The sequence below is a fragment of the Lepus europaeus genome, chromosome 6 (assembly GCF_033115175.1).
Source record: "Lepus europaeus isolate LE1 chromosome 6, mLepTim1.pri, whole genome shotgun sequence".
In the NCBI taxonomy this organism is placed as follows: domain Eukaryota; kingdom Metazoa; phylum Chordata; class Mammalia; order Lagomorpha; family Leporidae; genus Lepus; species Lepus europaeus.
In genome coordinates this window covers 98,955,737-98,973,398 of record NC_084832.1, presented here as the reverse complement: position 1 = coordinate 98,973,398, position 17,662 = coordinate 98,955,737, and the positions used below count along the sequence as shown (strand labels likewise).

Below are 17,662 nucleotides of genomic sequence, written 5' to 3'. Positions count from 1 at the left end.
GGAGAGCAAGGAGAGGGAGCCCCCAGTGGGCTTCCAGGAGCTGGAGGGGGGTGACCCACCCTGTCCCTCGGGACTCCCGCCAAGGGTACCCCCAGGTCAGCCTCGCCCACTCCTTGTCCTCCCCTTCCCTCCGGGCTCCTCACCGTGCCCCCAGCCTCTTCCCAGCCAGGGAGGGGCCCAGGTGAAGCTGGGGGTTGGGTGGGGCCCTGGGACATTCTGTTCTTTTTTACACCATTGGCTGCCAGGCCAGGAATGTGTCGTGGTCACGGGGTTGCAGGAATGTGGGCACCAAAAGGCTGCATAGAGCAGGAGCCCAGGGAGAGGTAGGGACTGGAGGCCCCGAGGAGCAGAGAAGGATGTGGTGTCCGGGCACTGGGTGACTGAGAGGAAGAGGGTAGGCCCAGCGAGTCTGCACGGCCCCAGGAGGAAGGAAGGAAAAGCTGATTGGTCAGGGCTGTGTTTTCCTCCCAAATCTCAGCCCAAACTTCAGCCAGCCAGAAGATCAGGAGTGAAGTGCCGAGTGGTGAGCAAGCGGACAGGGGAGGAGAGGAGAATCAGACTCAGAAGCAGGGCCCAAGGCGACAGCAGGAGGCAGGAGGCCCGCAGCCCCAGGGCCCCAGCAGGCAGTGCAGAGCGGGAGCCTGCAGCCCCCGGCTGAGCCCTGCTCCTTCCCAGCGGCAGCCCCGGGGCGTTTGTGGGAGGTACAGGGTTGCCCGGGCCAGCACTGTGGCACAGTGAGCAAAGCCACAGCCCTTGACACCGGCATGTGTGTGTATTTGTATCTCGGCTGTGTGTGTGTTTGTATCTCCGCTGTTCCACTTCCAATCCAGTTCCCTGCTAATGGCCTGGGAAAAGCAGCAGAGGATGGCTCAAGGGCTTGGGCCCCTGCCACCCACGTGGGAGACCGAGATGAAACTCTTGGCTTCAGCCTGGCCTAGCACTGGCCATTGTAGGCATCTGGGGGGTGAGTGAACTAGCTCAACTAGCATATAGAAAATTCCCTCTCTCTCTGTCTCTCTCATCTGTCTCTCCCTTTCTTTCTCTCCCTTTGTAACTCTTTCAAATAAATAGATAAATCTTCAAAAATATAAAAAGAAGGTAGGTGTTTGCCATATTGCAAAGTGAAGATCCTGGTGGCAGAGATAAGAAGCAAGCTGTAGGAGCCTGTGGGAGGGAGCAGAGCGGAACCACAGCGGGGTGGGGTCCTGGACTTGGTGGCATCTCAGCTGGATCTTGAAGAGCAAGGAGCTTCCCAGGCAAGTAAAAGGGAAGAGAGGGTCTTCCAGGCTCCGGAACACCTGGTCTGTGGCTCCCCTCCTGTGGCTTTCTCCCATGACTTTTTTTTTCTTGGAACCTACTCTTTTCATTTTGTTTGAAAGGTGAAGAGACAGAGAATGAAACAGAGATCTTTCATCTGCTGGTCTACTCCCCAAATGCCCACATCAGTGAGGGCTGGGTCAGGCCAGAGCCAGGAACCTAGAACTCTATCTGGGTCTCTCATGCAGATGGCAGGGACCCAAGCACTTGGGCCATCACCTGCTACCTCCCGGGGTGCACAATTGCAGGAATCTGGAATAGGAAGCAGAGCCAGGTTTGGAACATGAGTGTTCTAAGTGGTATTCTAATGCTAAATGCCCACCCTTCTTATAACTTCTTAAAGTGACAGCTGGCATAAACCAGGATTCTAAACCTAGGCCAGTTGATTTTTTTTTTTTTTAAGGCAGAGTTACAGAGAGAGGAGGAGAGAGAGACAAACACCTTCCACCCACTGGTTTACTCCCTAGATGTCTGCAATGGCCTGGGCTGAGGCAGGCTGAAGCCAGGAACCAGAAACTTCTTCCAGGTCTCCCACATGGATGCATGGGCCCAAGCACCTGGGCCATCTTCTGCTGCTTTCCCAGGCCATTATTACACAGTTGGACCATAAAGAGAGTAGCCCAGACTCGAATCAGCACTTTGGCGTGAGAGGCAGGTGTCCCCAGCAGCAGCTTAAGCCCCTGCACCACTGTGCCCGCTGCCCTGTGATGATCTTGACCCCTGCCCAGTCCCCCCCTGCCCGGGAAGGTACAGGCAGGCTCTTTCTGCATTCAAAGATAACCCAGTTTCTTGCAGCTGTAATGACAAGACAGCAGTAGAGTTCAACACAGAGCTGCCCAGGATTCTCCCCCCTGCTCTGGGGCTGTCTGCTTAGTGCTGTTGCCATGTACCTCCTGAGATGGGCCAGCCACGCATTCCAGGCTGCCCTGCACCTGGGTGTGAAAGCCACCTGGGAGTTACTCCCTCCCGCAGAGGGTCTGTGCCTTCATCGGCTCGCTGGGTCCTGGATTAGCTCCTTGGCTCTGTGACAAGCTCTCTACACTGTCCCCACCAGGACTCAGACACCCCTGCAAGCCTCCATTCTCCCTTGGACCAGGTCCTTACACGGGGGCTGACCCTACCTGCCCACGAGGCTTTGGCTGCCTGACTGGCCTCTGAGATTCTGATAAGCGCTCCATGCATTTTCTTTCTTTCTTTTTTCGTTTAAGATTTATTTGAAAGGCAGACTAACAACAGCGAGAGAGAGACCGTCCATCTGCTGGTTCACTTCCCAAATAGCCGCCACAGCCAGAGCTGCACCAGGCCATAGCCAGGAGCCAGGAGTTCCACCCTGGTCCCCGACATGGGTGGCAAGACCATCTTCTGCTGCCTTCCCAGGCACATTAGCAAGAAACTGGGTCAGAAACAGAGTAGCCAGGACTGGAACCAGCACTCCAATATGGGATGCCGGCGTGGTAAGTGGTGGTAAAACCTGCTTCCTTCCTTGTCTTTTCTGTCTGCTGGCAACTTCCTGAAATCTGACCACTGGCTTAGGCAGCATGGCAAATGATTTTCATCCCCAGGGCTCTGGGGGAAGTCCTGTGAGGCCCAGGCTGGGCTGGGCTGGGGAGAGTGGTGACCCTGGCCTGTCCTGCAGGGTGTGCCTGGAGACCACAGCGCTCTAGATCTGGAATGAGCCGGAGCTGGCTTGCTGTTGTGAGAAAAACAGAAATCTGATACCTGTTCTGAGGTCAGAGCTCCATCTTAAATATTATCTCTGAAAGTGCAGAAATAATACACAGATAGACTTGTGCAATCCAGTTTTCCAGCAATTCAGAATAAAACAAAACAACAAAAGCTTCCCTTTAACTAATTCCTTTCCCTACACTTGGGCCAAAGGGAGCCAAGATCATTTGTTTATCTGTGTCGTTTTGTGTGCCTTTGAAGATATTCTTTAAAGTTTTAGATTCATTTTTTGTTTGAAAGAGAGAGACAGAGACAGACAGATCAAGATCTTCCATCTACTGGTTCACTCCACAAATGTCTGCAACAGCCAGGGCTGGGCCAGGCCAAAGCCAGGAGCTTGGAACTCATCTCCCATGTGGGGACCCAAGTACTTGAGCCAGCACTGCTTGCCTCCCAGGGTCTGCATTAGCAGCAAATTGGAAGCAGAAGCAAAACGAGGACTCAAACCCAGGTACTCCAAAGGGATGCGGGCATGCCAAGCGATTTTAGCCGCTGCACCGAACACCCACCCTGAGAAGCTGATGCTGTCTTTTGGAGGTTAGAGACATTGTTGACCTTGGCTTGGAGAGGTCCCTATTCCAGAGCTCCCCTTAGCCTCTCCCAGAGCCCAGCCTTTCCTTCCACCCCAGGTGTACCTTCCTCCTCCCAGTACCAGCCACCCTCTAACCCTGTGGTATGACTGTAGAATGTGCAAAGCCTGCAGGGGACAGTGGAGTGAGGGTCCTGAACGGGCAGGGTCCTCCTGCCTCTTATTCTCTGCATGATGAGAGGAATTGCTCTCCCCTCCACACAACCAGGGAGAGCCCATCTGAGCACTTCCCACTGCTTACTGTTTGTCATTGTGGTGTGTGTCTGCACATGTGTGTGTGTGTGTACATGTGTGCATGTGTGTATTGGTCCTCTTCTCATCACCTTAATTAATTACCAAAGAGGAATTTCTTGGGAAAGAAAAGCCTTATTTCCACTTTGAGTTTGGAGGTGACCGTTCAGGTGGAGCAGTCCCATGGCCTGGCATGTGTGGAGGCTGGTCATGGCGGGGGGGAGAGGAAAGACCACATGGTGAATCAGGAAGCAGAGAGAGAAGAGCTGGACCCAACTTGAACTCAGAATAATCAACCCTCTTGCAAGAACCGCCCTGCAAGGGCACACCCCCAGTGACCCAAGCCCCTCCCACCACCCCCGCTTCTCAGCCACCTAAGGAGATGGAGTCTCTCCCCTTGATCCCTTAGCCATTAAAAAGAGGATATCCGAGTTTCGACATGTGCATGAGTTTTGGGGACACAGGTCCTGCGGCACTCAGTGTGTTGACATGTACGTGGATCCTACTGTGAGTTCTCTGGGGTCAGGGGCCAGGCTTCATCCTCTTCGGGACCTCAGTGTCTAACGGTCACTACTTGTGGACCCACTCTGCAGGAGACAGAGGATTCGCAATTAAGTAAGAGTCAAGGTTTGTCTTTTTTATTTATTTATTTTTTTAAAGATTTATTTATTTGAAAGGCAGAGTTAGAGAGAAAGAGCAGGAGAGACAGAAAGAGGTCTTCCATCTATCCACTGTTTCACTCCCCAAATGGCAGCAAGAGCTGGAGCTGGGCTGGTGTGAAGCCAGGAGCCCGGAGCTTCGTCCGGTCTCCCACATGGGTGCTGGGGTCCAAGCACTTAGGCCATCTTCCAGTGCCTTCCCAGGCACATTAGCAAGAACTTGATTGGAAGTGGAGCAGCCTGGACTTGAACCTTTGCCTATATGGGATGCTGGCACCGCAGGCAGCAGCTTAACCCACCATGCCACAGCACTGGTCCTTATCTTTTTAATTTTTATTTCTTTTTTTTTTGGGGGGGGGGGGTTGAAAGGTGGGGCAGGGGTAAAAAGAGATAGTCCATCCACTGATTCACTCCCCCAAATGCTCACAACAGTCAGGACTGGGCCCAAGCCAGGATTCAGGATCTCCATCTGGTCTCCCATGTGGGTAGCAGGCACCCAAGCCATTGAGCCAGGCCCTGCTGCCTCCCAGGGCACACATTAGCAGGAAGCTGGAGTCAGGAGCAGAGCCAGGCCTGATGTGGACAGAGGCATCTGAAGCAGCATCATAGCCACTATGCCAAATGCCGATCCCCGAAGCTTGTCCCTGACAGAGGAATTTGCCATGAGAATGCATCCCCCAGCCAGCAACCACCCCAGCTTCCTGTGATAACCCACGTAGTTGCCATCTACTGACGTACCTGAATTTCATTCACTTTTCCCTTCCCAGCATCTATCCTCCCCAGGCTGGAAACAAGTCCCTCTTTATTTGCACTGCTAGAGATGATCCCCTGTTCTGCAGCGGGCTGCCTTCCGTGGAGGGAAGCAGTCCTTTCACAGGAGCGTGTCCTGCATCGCAAGGAAGAGCTGGAACCCCCAGAAGGGTGCTTTGAAGTTCACCGTCAGTTTACTCCATTGAGGGAAGTCCAGGTTTACCAACCTTGGCACTACTGACAGTCCGGGCTAGATAATTCTCTGTTGCAGGGGTTGTCCCGGGTGGTGCAGGGATGCTTGGCAGCCCTGCCTCCACATTAGATTCCAGCGATCCCTCCGGAACACTTTCAACCAAACATGGGTCTCCGGGAAGAAGGAGCTCTCGGCAGCCCCATCTTTTTCTTCTTCTTCTTCTTTTTTTTTTTTTTAAAGATTATTTGTTGCCGGCGTCATGGCTCAATAGGCTAATCCTCCGCCTTGCGGCGCCGGCACACCGGGTTCTAGTCCCGGTCGGGGCGCCAGATTCTGTCCCGGTTGCCCCTCTTCCAGGCCAGCTCTCTGCTGTGGCCTGGGAGTGCAGTGGAGGATGGCCCAAGTGCTTGGGCCCTGCACCCCATGGGAGACTAGGAGAGGCACCTGGCTCCTGGCTTCGGATCAGCGCGGTGCGCCGGCTACAGCGCGCCGGCCGCAGTGGCCACTGGAGGGTGAACCAACGGCAAAGGAAGACCTTTCTCTCTGTCTCTCTCTCTCACTGTCCACTCTGCCTGTCAAAAAAAAAAAAAAGATTATTTGTTTATTTATTTGAAAGGCAGAGAGAGAGAGAGAGACATCTTCCATCCATGGGTTCACTCCCCAGATGGCTGCAACAACCAGAGGTGGGCCAATCCAAAGCCAGGAGCTTTATCCAGGTCTCCCATGTGAGTGCAGGGCCCAAGAACTTAGACCATCTTCTGCTGCTTTCCCAGGCCATTAGCAGGGAACTGGGTCAGGAGTGAAGCAGCCCGGACTTTAATCAGCACCCATATGGGATGCCAGCACAGCAGGTGGCAGCTTTACCTGCTATGCCACAGCACCGGCCTCATCAGCAGCCCCTTTTGAGGGAGGCCTTGCAGAAGTCTCCACTCTCCTACCTTCTAGGAGTCTCTGGGGGCACTCAGTCTGGGTCTGGTGCTGCATAATTATATATATATATATATATATATATATATATTTTTTTTTTTTTTTTTTGACAGGCAGAGTGGACAGTGAGAGAGAGAGAGACAGAGAGAAAGGTCTTCCTTTGCCATTGGTTCACCCTCCAATGGCCGCCGCTGCCGGTGCGCTGCGGCTGGCACGCTGCGGCCAGCTCACCGTGCTGATCCGATGGCAGGAGCCAGGTGCTTCTCCTGGTCTCCCATGGGGTGCAGGGCCCAAGCACTTGGGCCATCCTCCACTGCACTCCTGGGCCATAACAGAGAGCTGGCCTGGAAGAGGGGCAACCGGGACAGAATCCAGCACCCCGACCGGGACTAGAACCCGGTGTGCCGGCGCCGCTAGGTGGAGGATTAGCCTAGTGAGCCGCAGCACCGGCACATAATGATATATTTTTTTTAAGGATTTATTTATTTATTCGAAAGTCAGATACACAGAGAGATAAGGAGAGGAAGAGAGAGAGGTCTTCCATCCACTGGTTCACTCCCCAACTGGCAACAACAGCCAGAGCTGTGCCGTTCCGAAGCCAGGAGCCAGAAGCTTCTTCCAGGTCTCCCACGTGGGTGCAGGGGCCCAAGGACTTGAGCCATCTTCTACTGCTTTCCCATGCCATAGCAGGGAGCTGGATGGGAAGTGGAGCAGCTGGGACTTGAACCAGAGCCCATATGGGATGCAGGCACTGCAGGTGGTCACTTTACCTCCTATGCCACAGTGCCGGCCTGCATAATGATGTTAATAAAACTTCAAGGAAGCTGATAAAGAACCCAGAAGGAAAGAAGCAAAGACCACACCCTGTCTACAGAGAGAGTGTGGGTTTCTCACCCCCGTGTCTCTCCCTTTGTCCCCAAGGGAAGGTTGGGTGGCCCTTATAATAACCCCTGATTGACAAGCGTCTCTGTCATGGTGCAGCCAGGAAGCAGGAAGCACTCTAAGTCCTTCAGATGAAAGAAACTCAACACAGGGAATTGGCACATGGGTAAGGAAAGAGCTGAGAAGGACTGGGGGACAAACAGGCCACTCAGGAAACAGCAAAGCAAGAGGCAGCGGCCATCACCAGCACTGGAAACATTGTACACAAAGAAGCTTCCAGGGCTGTTTGGCAGGAAGTAAGCCGTGGGGGCCGCCCAGCAGGAGATGAGATTATGGAAGGCGGGAAGGAGGAAGCACAACCAACTGCAGGCGATGCCAGAGAACAGAGGGCTCCCTCCCTCCTGCCCGCGCCTGCCTTCTGCCTCTGCCTCCTATTGGTGACCCTACCCAGCAGCTAGAAGGAAAAGGAGTGTGGGAAGTGTAGTTGTCAGGGGTGGCAGAGCAGAGCTGGGGAAGGCAGACAGCGGACCTGTGAGCCAATCAGCAGCTGACTGGCACAGAAAGAAAAAGGCCCAGAGGAAAACCTTAGGCTCCTTCCTCAGGACCTGGGGAGTGCCTGAGGGGTACAAAGACAACACGGGACCAGCAGCAGAGAGCAGGATGGATGGTTCAGGGGTGAGTGGTTAGCTGAGTGGCTGAGATGACAATTCAGACACACATGACCCACATCAGAGTTCCTGGGGTCGGTACCTGGCTCTGCTCCCGGCTCCAGCCTCTAGCCAGTGCAGGCTCGGGAAGGCAGCGCTGATGGCTCAAATAGTTGAGCTCTTGCCACCCACATGGGAGCCCTGGATGGGGGCAGGGTCATTGCAAATGTTTTGGGGAGTGAACCAGTGGATAGAAGAGCTATCTCTCTCTGTCAAATAATTCTTTTACTTTTTTAAATTTATTTTTATTTCATTTATTTGAAAGGCAGAGGGACAAAAAGAGAGGGAGGGACAAAGAGAGCCAGGTTTCTGGCTTTGGTCTGGACCAGATCTGGCTGTTGTGGGCATTTGTGGAGAGAATCAGCAGATGGAAGATCTGCCCCCACCCCATCACTCTGCCTTTGACATAAATAACTCTGTTTTTAAAAAATTAACAGAGGCCAACATTGTGGTATAATGAGCTAAGCCGCCGCTTGCAGTGCCAGCATCCCATATGGGCACCTGTTCAAGTCCCAGCTGCTCCACTTTTTATCCAGCTCCCTGCTAATGTGCCTGGGAAAGCAGTAGAAGACAGCCCAAGTCCTTTGGCCCCCTACACCCATGTGGGAGACCCGGAAGAACCTTCTGGCTCCTGAATTTGGTCTGGCCCAGCTCTTGCCACTGCGGCCATTTGGAGAATGAACCAGGAGATAGATCTGTGTCTCTGTCTCTCCATCTCTCTCTGTATCTCTGCTTTTCAAATAAACAAAAATAAATCTTTTCAACAAATTAAAAGAAGCCATTTAAGTCTATCAAAAGAAGCAGAGGAGAAGGAAGGGAAGGAGGAAGAGGAGGCCGGAGGAGGAGGAAGGAAAAGGCAGTTATAGCTCAGCCCGCTGGGATGAGAAGGGCTCTGAGGATATGGCCGCCTGTGAGGGAGACGAGGCAGCAACCTCTCACAGGACAAGAAGTGTGCTGGGGGACACACGAGAAGAGATGACAGTGAAAATTCACCCATGTGCCTGTGTCAGAGCGGGGCCCCTGGGGCGCTACACTGCGTCAGACCTCAGCAGAAAGAAAGAGTCGGGGTCTTTCAGAGTGAAATTTCAGACGCAGTGACGTGATGTCAGGGACCTGCTCCACTGTAACCAAGGGGAGCTGGAAGGGGGCGTGTGCTGCAGGGGGCAGGGCAGGCAGTGTGTGGAAGAAACAGGAGTGGCTTGGGGCTGCCCATCTTGCTCTCCTCTTGCGCATCATGCAAGTGCGAGGTTTTAATCTTAACAATAAAAGGTAGAAAGCAGAGAGGGAAGAAAAGCACGGTGGCTGCTACACGCCCATCCTCTCCGCTCTGGGGTGCAGAGCAGGGGTGAGTCCAGCCGCAGCCCTCAGCTGCTGGGGTCTGTCCAGAGCGGCAGCCCTGAGCCGTGCACACCCGCTTGAAGTTCCTTCCTGTCCTGGGCAGCTTCATGCCTCCGGATCCACCACTGGGCGAAGAGCACGGGGCCTGGGCCTGCACCAGGAGCGGGGAAGGAGCCTCTGGGAAATGTCTGAAGCTCGGGCTGGTCCTTCAGCTTCACTGGTGACCTCTCCTCCTTAGCTTCCTCCCGCGCCAGAACATCCCAGCTCCACCAGCGAGAGCCTGTCCAGGGTGGGGGTGGGACCGGAACAGAGTCCGTCAGGGAGGGCGCAGTTCTCAGGTGATCCATCTCAATCCGAGGGAGACACCCCTGAATCCAGACAAGGAGGCAGCGGGCTTGCATGCGGAATGAGCTGGAACCCGGAAATCCAGAGCCCCGGACCCCAAGCCAGTTCTGGCGTGAACTGGCTATGCGATATGGACATCATTCATTTGTTCCATAAATGAGCAGTGGGCACGTGGCATGTGCCAGGCTATGGGCTCAGGAAGCACTGGGCCCCCAAACTCTGGCATTCAGTCCAGGCCACTGCAGAGCTCACAGCCTGGGTGGGGAAGTGGACGGCAGGTGGCGGGTCACAGAAAGCCGTCCATGGGGGGCGGTGATTCCCGGGGTCTGAGGGTGGGAGTCAGCTAGGTGGAGGAAACCGGGAGATGGCAGAACACCAAGCAAGTCACTCCACGGGGGGCTGTTCACGGCAGGAAGGGATGTGGTGGGGAGACCAAGGCGCCTTGCAAGCCTGGTCTCCCGAATACATGGCACCCTGAACCTCGGTCTCCTCCTGCAGGTGAGGGGCTGCACTGGGTGGGCTCTCAGCGCTCCGGGTTCCCAGGGATTCCGAGGCTCACAGGTGGGCAAGCTGGAACCCAAGGCTGCAGCTTCCCAACTCCAGCCCAGCAGGCCCCTACTCATGAGGGATTCAGTCCACCCATCCTCCCACTGGCTCCTAAGGGCTGGGAGGCGGGCGGCTGCGCCTTCCCGAGTGTCCTGGGCAGTGCCCCCTACTGTGCGGGTTGGGAGGCTGGGCAGGGTGCATACTGGCTGGCTGATAGAGCTGGTCCCAAATGGCCACAGAGCAGGGCGGGGGAGGGGGGCTGCCGGCAGGAACTTCTGGGCATGGTGCTGGCCCATGGTGCTGTCAGGCTGGCCGGTGTCCGAGCCCTCCACGGATGGGTCGGCTCCGCCCCCCCTGGGCTCTGCGGGGCCGGTGCGGGGCATCTGCGCAGGCCCTGCCGCCCCTTCCCCCGCAGCGGGGTCCGGGCCCGTCCCCGCAGCCCTCGGCTCCCACTCCGGCTTCCGAAGAAGGGAGGAGGCCCAGGTTCCGGGCCTGCCGCTCTCACGTGCTTTCCCGGCCACCCCTCCCGCCCCGCGTCGAGGCAGCCAAGCCTGTTCCTCTTCCCCCGACAGCGATTGCGACAGGCCGGCCTCAGCTCCCGGCGCTCCCTGTCCCCGCCCCGCGGCCGGCTCGCTCCACTCCCACTTCCTGAGCCCTGCCGCTGGAGCCCTGGAGGCCAGGCCCGGCCGCTCCCGGCCCCGGGGGGCACGTCGGCCCGGCCGCTGGGCTCGGGAAACCAGCGCCATCGCCGCTCAGGACGTCCCAGCTTCCCACCTTGCTCCCGGGCCTCCTCCCAGCTCGTAGGACAGGCCCAGTGGCCACCATGCGCCCGCCTTGGGCCGCCTGTGGCCGCGGCCTGGCGTGGGGGCCCCTGGTGCTGGGCCTCTGCGGACTCCTGGCTGCATCCCAGCCCCAGCTGGTGAGGGAGAGACCTGGCGGGCGGGCAGGCGGGCAGGCGAGGGCCAAAAAGAGGGGCTGGGTGGCCCCCTGGGGAGGGGCCCTCTGCCACACTGTGGACCCCAGGCTCATTCTCCCCGACCTCATCTCCCCCCTGAGATACCCCCCTACGGCTCTGAGAACCAAACCTGCTGGGACCAGGAAAAGGAGTACTACGAACCCAAGCACCAGCTCTGCTGTTCCCGCTGCCCCCCAGGTGAGAGGCGATGGACAGGGGAGCTTGGGACACAGGTGGGTTTCTGGGCCCCGGGGGCTGCCTCCAAGGCACGGTCAGCATCGTCCTGCAGACCCACAGCTGGGAGGGAGGGAGAGAGAGAGTGAGAGAGAGAGAGAGAGAGAAGCACCAGCCACCCCATCACAGGCAGGGACTGCAATATGTTCTCTTCATTGAGCCTCCAAGGGAGGCTGAGGGACTTCAGGCCAGGCCTGGCCTCGCACAGCAAGTGGTGAAGGTGGAGGTGCACAGTCCCCGCCTGCCGACCGCTGCTGCCCCCTCGCCTTCCAGGCACCTATGTCAAAGCCGAATGCAATCACAGCCAGGACACGACTTGTGCCACATGTGCCGAGAACTCCTACAACGAGCACTGGAACCACCTGTCCATCTGCCAGCTGTGCCGGCCCTGCGACTCTGGTGAGTGAGGATGTACCTGGGGGAGGGAGGGGGTCCTCCCTGGGGCACAACCCCTCCCTAAGTTCCCCCATCTCCCTACCAGTGCTGGGCTTCCAGGAGATCGCGCCGTGCACCAGCAAGCAGAAAACCCAGTGCCGCTGCCAGCCCGGGATGTTCTGCGCCCACTGGGCCCTTGAGTGTGTATACTGCGAGCCGCTTTCAGAGTGCCCGCCTGGCACCGAGGCTGAGCTCAAAGGTCAGGGGTCACCGAGGGCAGACGGTGCAAAGGAGACTGGGTGTTGGTGATCTTGGGTGGGAGCCAGGAGTGTGGTCCTGCCTCCATGGCAACCCCCTACCCCCACTGTGGCAGCTCTCTCTCTGGCATAACCAGACCTGAAGGGTCTGCCGAGAGCTGGAACCGGGGACGCCAGGGAAGCTCGGGCAGCTCACCCTGGCCGCCTGCCCTTCTCCTACCAGATGAAGTTCCCGAGGCCAACAACAATTGCATCCCCTGCAAGGAAGGCTACTTCCAGAACACCTCCTCCTCCAGCGCTCGCTGCCAGCCCCACACCAGGTGACAGCGGCCCTGCGGTGCCCCTCCCCCTCGCCCCTTCAAGCCCCACGTGCCCACTGGAGTTGGGGCGGTAGGGGGCGGGAGCACAAAGAGATGGGGGCCTCTCTCCTCCACAGGTGTGAGGACCTCGGCTTGGTGGAGGCAGTCCCAGGCACCGCCCAGTCTGACACGACATGCCAAGACCCATCTGAGCCGTTGCCAGGTGAGGGGCCAGGTGAGGAGCACCGGGGGTGTCTGAGAAAATGCCTTAGTCCCCCCATACTTAAGGGAAAAAAAGAAAAGAAAAAAAAGTGAATCCTTCCTTCCCAGAACTGGGACAAGAAGGAAAATTCCTTGACGAGATAGGCAGCATCATTAGGCCGGTGTACTTACACACACACTGTAAAGTCACGTCTAAAGTGACGCCAAGGAGCACTCCCACACCGACAAGCAGCGATGCACACCGGCTGTCATCATTTTGGACACCAGTCTGCTCTCCTCCTCGCCTGATTATACACTCTCATTGTTGGGAAGATAATCCCCCGTTGGACTCCAATCTCTTGCTTTTTTTCCCCCTGTGGACTGATGGGTTTTTGCAGACTGGTTGCAGGGTGTTTCTGATGTCTGAAACCGCTCGTGATTGACAGCATCTAGCTTGCTTGCTGATTTTCATGACCCTGGCTCCCGTCTCGTGGGAGCTGGCGTGTCGGGCGCTCTGTCCGCACTTGGCCGGCGCTGCCTGCTGGAATCTCGGTGGTGAGCCTGGGAGGTGGGCGGCGGTGACTCTCCTGGCTGACTCAGCGAGGAAGCTGAGGTGCATGAGGTTACGTTTCTCGCCCTGGGTCCCCAGATCCTCTGTCCAGAGCCCGTGCCGTAATGCGGGCCCGCTGCACACAGGAAACAGATGAGCAAAGCTGAGCTGCATCCACAGACCGAGCGCCGGGCCTGTGCACTTCTAACATCTTGCTGTTTGCCCTCCTTGGGCGGTTTTCTATGCCTCCAGACATACAGGCTGTTGTTTTACTAAAAGTGGAGTCGTTTCAATGTTCTGTAACCTGACTTTCCATTCAGTAATAGTCATAAGTATTTTTCCTGCCTTCTTGCTAATATCTAAGTCTCCAGTAGCAGTGGCAACGTAGAGCTTGACGTTTAGAGAGGCTGCAGGGTAACCCCCTCACTGTGCAGAAGAAAAATTGATGCTCAAAGAGGAGAGATGATGGGAGGGTTGGGACGGCAGGCGGTGCAGGCATGCAGGCTCGGCGCTCGGTCTCACCCCATGTCCCCCGTCCTGTACCCTCTTGGGCCAGAGACTCCTGAGGGTTCCAAAGGGCAGCGTGCCCCAAATACAAGTGGGAAGCCCCCCGCCCCTCCCTGGGTGTCCCCAATGGGCAGGGGAGACCCTGTGCTCCGGAAGACAGCACAGAGCCCCATGGAAAGACAGAAACCAGGAACCGCCTCGGATCAGGGAACCCAGCTCAGGGCCCCTCTTTCTCCTCCCCTCCCGGAACCTACCCTGAGCACAGGGATGGGGATCCCGAAGCCCTGCTCTCCCAGGCGGCCAGAGGCAGAGTTCAGGAGCAGAGGTTCCCCCCTCCCCGCTCTCCCATACCTGCAAACACCCCAACAGGTATCCAGGGGTGACCCCACCTCCTCTACAGTGGTCCCTCCTCGGAAAAGAGACCCATGGCTGTTTCCAATGCCAGGCCCCGCCCACTCCCACTTCTAGCCCCTGCAAACCAACTGTCCCAGCCTCCAACCCTTCTCCCCCACTGGACGGCCGGGATCCCGGGCACCTGCACACCCCACCTCCCAGCCTCCCAGAGGCTCCTCTGTGTGACCCAGGGGCGCTTTCTCTGCTGTCGGAACTGCGATGCAAACTGCCCCACTCTGGGCTGCCCCAAAGTTTGGAAACTCCTTAACTTCTCGGCCCTCGGCGCTTCGCCGCCACCCCTGCAGGGACCGTGCTGGTGCTGGCCATCCTGCTGCCACTGGTGTCCTTTCTGCTGCTCACCATCCTCGCCTGCACCTGGAAGAGCCTCCCCTCCCTCTGCAGGAAGCTGGGTAGGAAGGCGCTGCGGGCCCTCCCGCATGGGGGGCGGGGCGGGGCGGGGTGGGGTGGGGATACTCAGCTTCCCCAGTGCAAGCCCTGTGCATGCGTGCCCTCAACACAGACACCACTGGCTCCATCCAGGCCCTGCTCTGAGGCTGGAGATGAGGCTGGCAACAGCCTGTCGCACATGGAACCCCAGGGTGGGCCGTGCGGTGTGGAGGGTGCGAGGCTGGGGTCCGAGGCCAGCTGGGGTCAGTGGCCTAAACCCATTTCATTTTCCGTTACAGGATCCCTGCTCAAGAGGCACCCAGAGGTAACGGGGGAGGCTGGGAAGGCAGCAGTGATGGGGGCACGAGGTGGGGCCAGGCAGGAAGAGACCTAGTGCATGTGGCACCATTCATGCATTCTTTCCGCTGTGCTGAGCACGCCTGGTGCCAGCGCTGTTCCAGGCACAGCGGGTACGGCAGTGAGCAGAGCAAAGCAGCAGGCCCCCTGGAGTCCCCTTGCCCTTGCAGCCAGAATAAAGTTAAGATAATATATAGCAGGAAGAGAAGAAGGGGAAGACGTCTCTGGGAAGCTGCTATTTGAGCAGGGAGTTGAAGAAGTGAGAGACCCAGCCATAGAGCTGTCTGGGGGAGTGCGCTTCAGGAAGAGGGAACGGCAGGTGCAAAGGCCCTGAGGCAGGGGGCAGGCATTGAGCTGCCAAAGCCCAGAGCGGGCTGTGGGAAGGAAGGAAAGATGGTGTCTGGGACTCTTGGCATTGGTTGGTTCTTTGTCTCTCACCTGCAGGGAGAGGAATCCCCCTCCTGCCCCCCTCCAAGGGTCAACCCACACTTCCCTGACCTGGTGGAGCCGCTTCTGCCCGTCTCTGGAGACTTGTCTCAGGCCTCTGCCGGGGCCCCGGCCACCCCAGGCCTGGAGGAGGTGGTGCTGCAACAGCAGAGTCCCCTGAGCCAGGCCAGAGAGCTGGAGGCTGAGCCTGGGGAGCAGGGCCAGGTGGCCCACGGTGAGCCCAGGCCCCACCTGCAGGGCGGGGGGCCCAGGGAGGCAGAGCAGGGAGGCAGGGAATGAAGCAAAATGAAGTAAAAGGCCAGACTCCAGGTAAGTCAGAGACCCTGCCAGCCGACCAGGGTCGTGGCTGGGGACACAGGAAGAGAGTGAAGAGCCCAGAAGCAGGCATGAATCAGGGCCCCAGCAAAGGAGGGGAGGGGTGGGGGTGGGGGCGGGGGTGGAAGTGGGGTTGGGGGGTGGGCTGGGAGGACTCTGGAGGCCCCCTCCACCTCACTCTGCTTCCCCTCCTCCAGGTGCCAACGGCATTCATGTCACCGGCGGCTCTGTGACTGTCACTGGCAACATCTACATCTACAACGGGCCAGTACTAGGGGGAGCGCGGGGCCCTGGGGACCCACCAGCTCCCCCCGAGCCTCCGTACCCTATTCCTGAAGAGGGCGCTGCAGGCCCTCCCGGGCTGTCTACACCCTACCAGGAAGACGGCAAAGCTTGGCACCTGGCCGAAACAGAGACACTGGGCTGCCACTCCCTCTGACAGGGGCCCCGGGAGCCAACTGTTCACCTGTGCTTTATGGTGTCTGGGAAGGAGCAAGGAGAAGGGAGGCACGAGAGCACCTTCTCCCCGGAGGCTTTGCCGGGCCTGGGTAGGACCCTGAGCGCACAGCCCTAAGGGATCAGGCCTGAGACCTCTTGGAGAGCAGAGCTGGGCACCAGCTGGGTACAGTGCCCGCCGCGGGACTCTCGCCACTGCCTGGGCAAGCCTGACACCCCACTGCAGACCCGCCACCTGCTGGGGCTGCACCAGCTCAGCCTCAGCCCTGGACGGGGTGAGCAAGGCTAACGGCTGCCCCTCAGCACTCTGCACCTTGAACGTGGCACAGGAGGTGCCAGCGCATGGCCACCTGCACCGGCGCCACCAGGAGCTCTGGCGGATTTGTGGTGCTCACCCCCGAGTCCCGTGGCCCTTGGAGGACCCACGCTTCACGTGGACTGAGGTAGATCCTGCGTGGGGCGAGGTTATGAGGAAGACGCCCCCGCCCCCCCCCCCCCCCCCCCCGCAGCACTTAGTGGAGAGGAAAGGGAGTGAACAGAAACTGGAGGTTGGGTCGGGTTGGTGGGGTTGGGGAGAGTTAGAAGGGGGGGGAACAGCAAGTGTATTTATAAATTGTAACCACGTGCAAATAAAGAAGAAGCTGAGACCCAGATGATTTTTGTACACTTAAAAAAATTTTTATTAATATAAAAAGAACAGATTTCATGGATCAGTCATTTATTTGGGGGGATTTATATTAGAAATGCCATCCTACTGAGGCAGCATCAAAAGCCAAGGTTAAGGACATTGAAATGTAACCCCCTAGAGGCGCTTCTGTGTGGGCCCAGTGTACACACGGTATTAGCAGGGCCTCGCCAGGCGGTGGTCTGAATGCATCACCCGGCTGACTTCCTTAACCCTCACCCCCCTCGGCACGTGCGGTTACTGTTCCATTTCACAGGGGAGGAGACAGGCACAGAGCAGGCAAGGCACGGGCCCGGCTCAGCTGCACTCGGCAGAGCTGGGATTCCAGGAGCCCCTTGAGTACGAAACGCTTCCCGGCCCGCACTGTGCTAGAGTCGCTCTGAACGGGGGATGGCTTGGCTTTCTCAGACGTGCTCGCTTGCATGTGTGACAGCTCCCATGCCCAGCCCCCGTGCATTCCCAACACGGCAGCTCCTCCAAGGCTGGATGAAGGGAACCATGTGCACTTTATATATTTTTTTAAAGATTTATTTATTAATTTGAAAGAGTTACACAGAGAGAGGAGAGGCAGAGAGAGAGGTCTTCCATCCGCTGGTTCACTCCCCAATCGGCTGCAACGGCCGGAGCTACGCCGATCCGAAGCCAGGAGCCAGGAGATTCTTCCAGGTCTCCCACTTGAGTGCAGGGGCCCAAGGACTTGGGCTGTCTTCTGCTGCTTTCCCAGGCCATAGCAGAGAGCTAGATCGGAAGTGGAGCAACTGAGACTCAAACCGGTGCCCATATGGGATGCCAACACTTCAGGCAGCGGCTTTACCCGCTATGCCACAATACCGGCCCCCTCATGTGCACTTTAAACCTGGAACATCACAGGCCAAGTTCAGGTTCTGTCCGTGAACAAAAATCTGGGCGGGCTCCTTGTAGCTCCAGAGAGGGTCACTGTGGTGTCTGCCTTGTGCTGTTTGATCTTTTCTTCAATCTTTTCTAGCTCTCTTTAGTAAATATTGGGGGTCCCTGAGAGTCCTGCCCCGTGCTGCT

General features: G+C 57.5%; 1 protein-coding gene across 1 annotated transcript; it reads left to right on the top strand.

Moving 5' to 3' along the window:
- The first annotated feature begins 10,860 nt into the window (after nucleotides 1-10,860).
- On the top strand, nucleotides 10,861-16,640 carry LTBR (lymphotoxin beta receptor). The gene is given in 11 exon segments (XM_062194748.1): nucleotides 10,861-11,128; nucleotides 11,266-11,362; nucleotides 11,672-11,797; nucleotides 11,880-12,032; nucleotides 12,254-12,350; nucleotides 12,467-12,552; nucleotides 14,286-14,390; nucleotides 14,667-14,692; nucleotides 15,169-15,385; nucleotides 15,684-15,901; nucleotides 15,903-16,640. Coding segments are annotated over 11 exon segments (1,365 nt in total). The 5' UTR covers nucleotides 10,861-11,032; the 3' UTR covers nucleotides 16,047-16,640.
- Nucleotides 16,641-17,662: the final 1,022 nt, after the last annotated feature.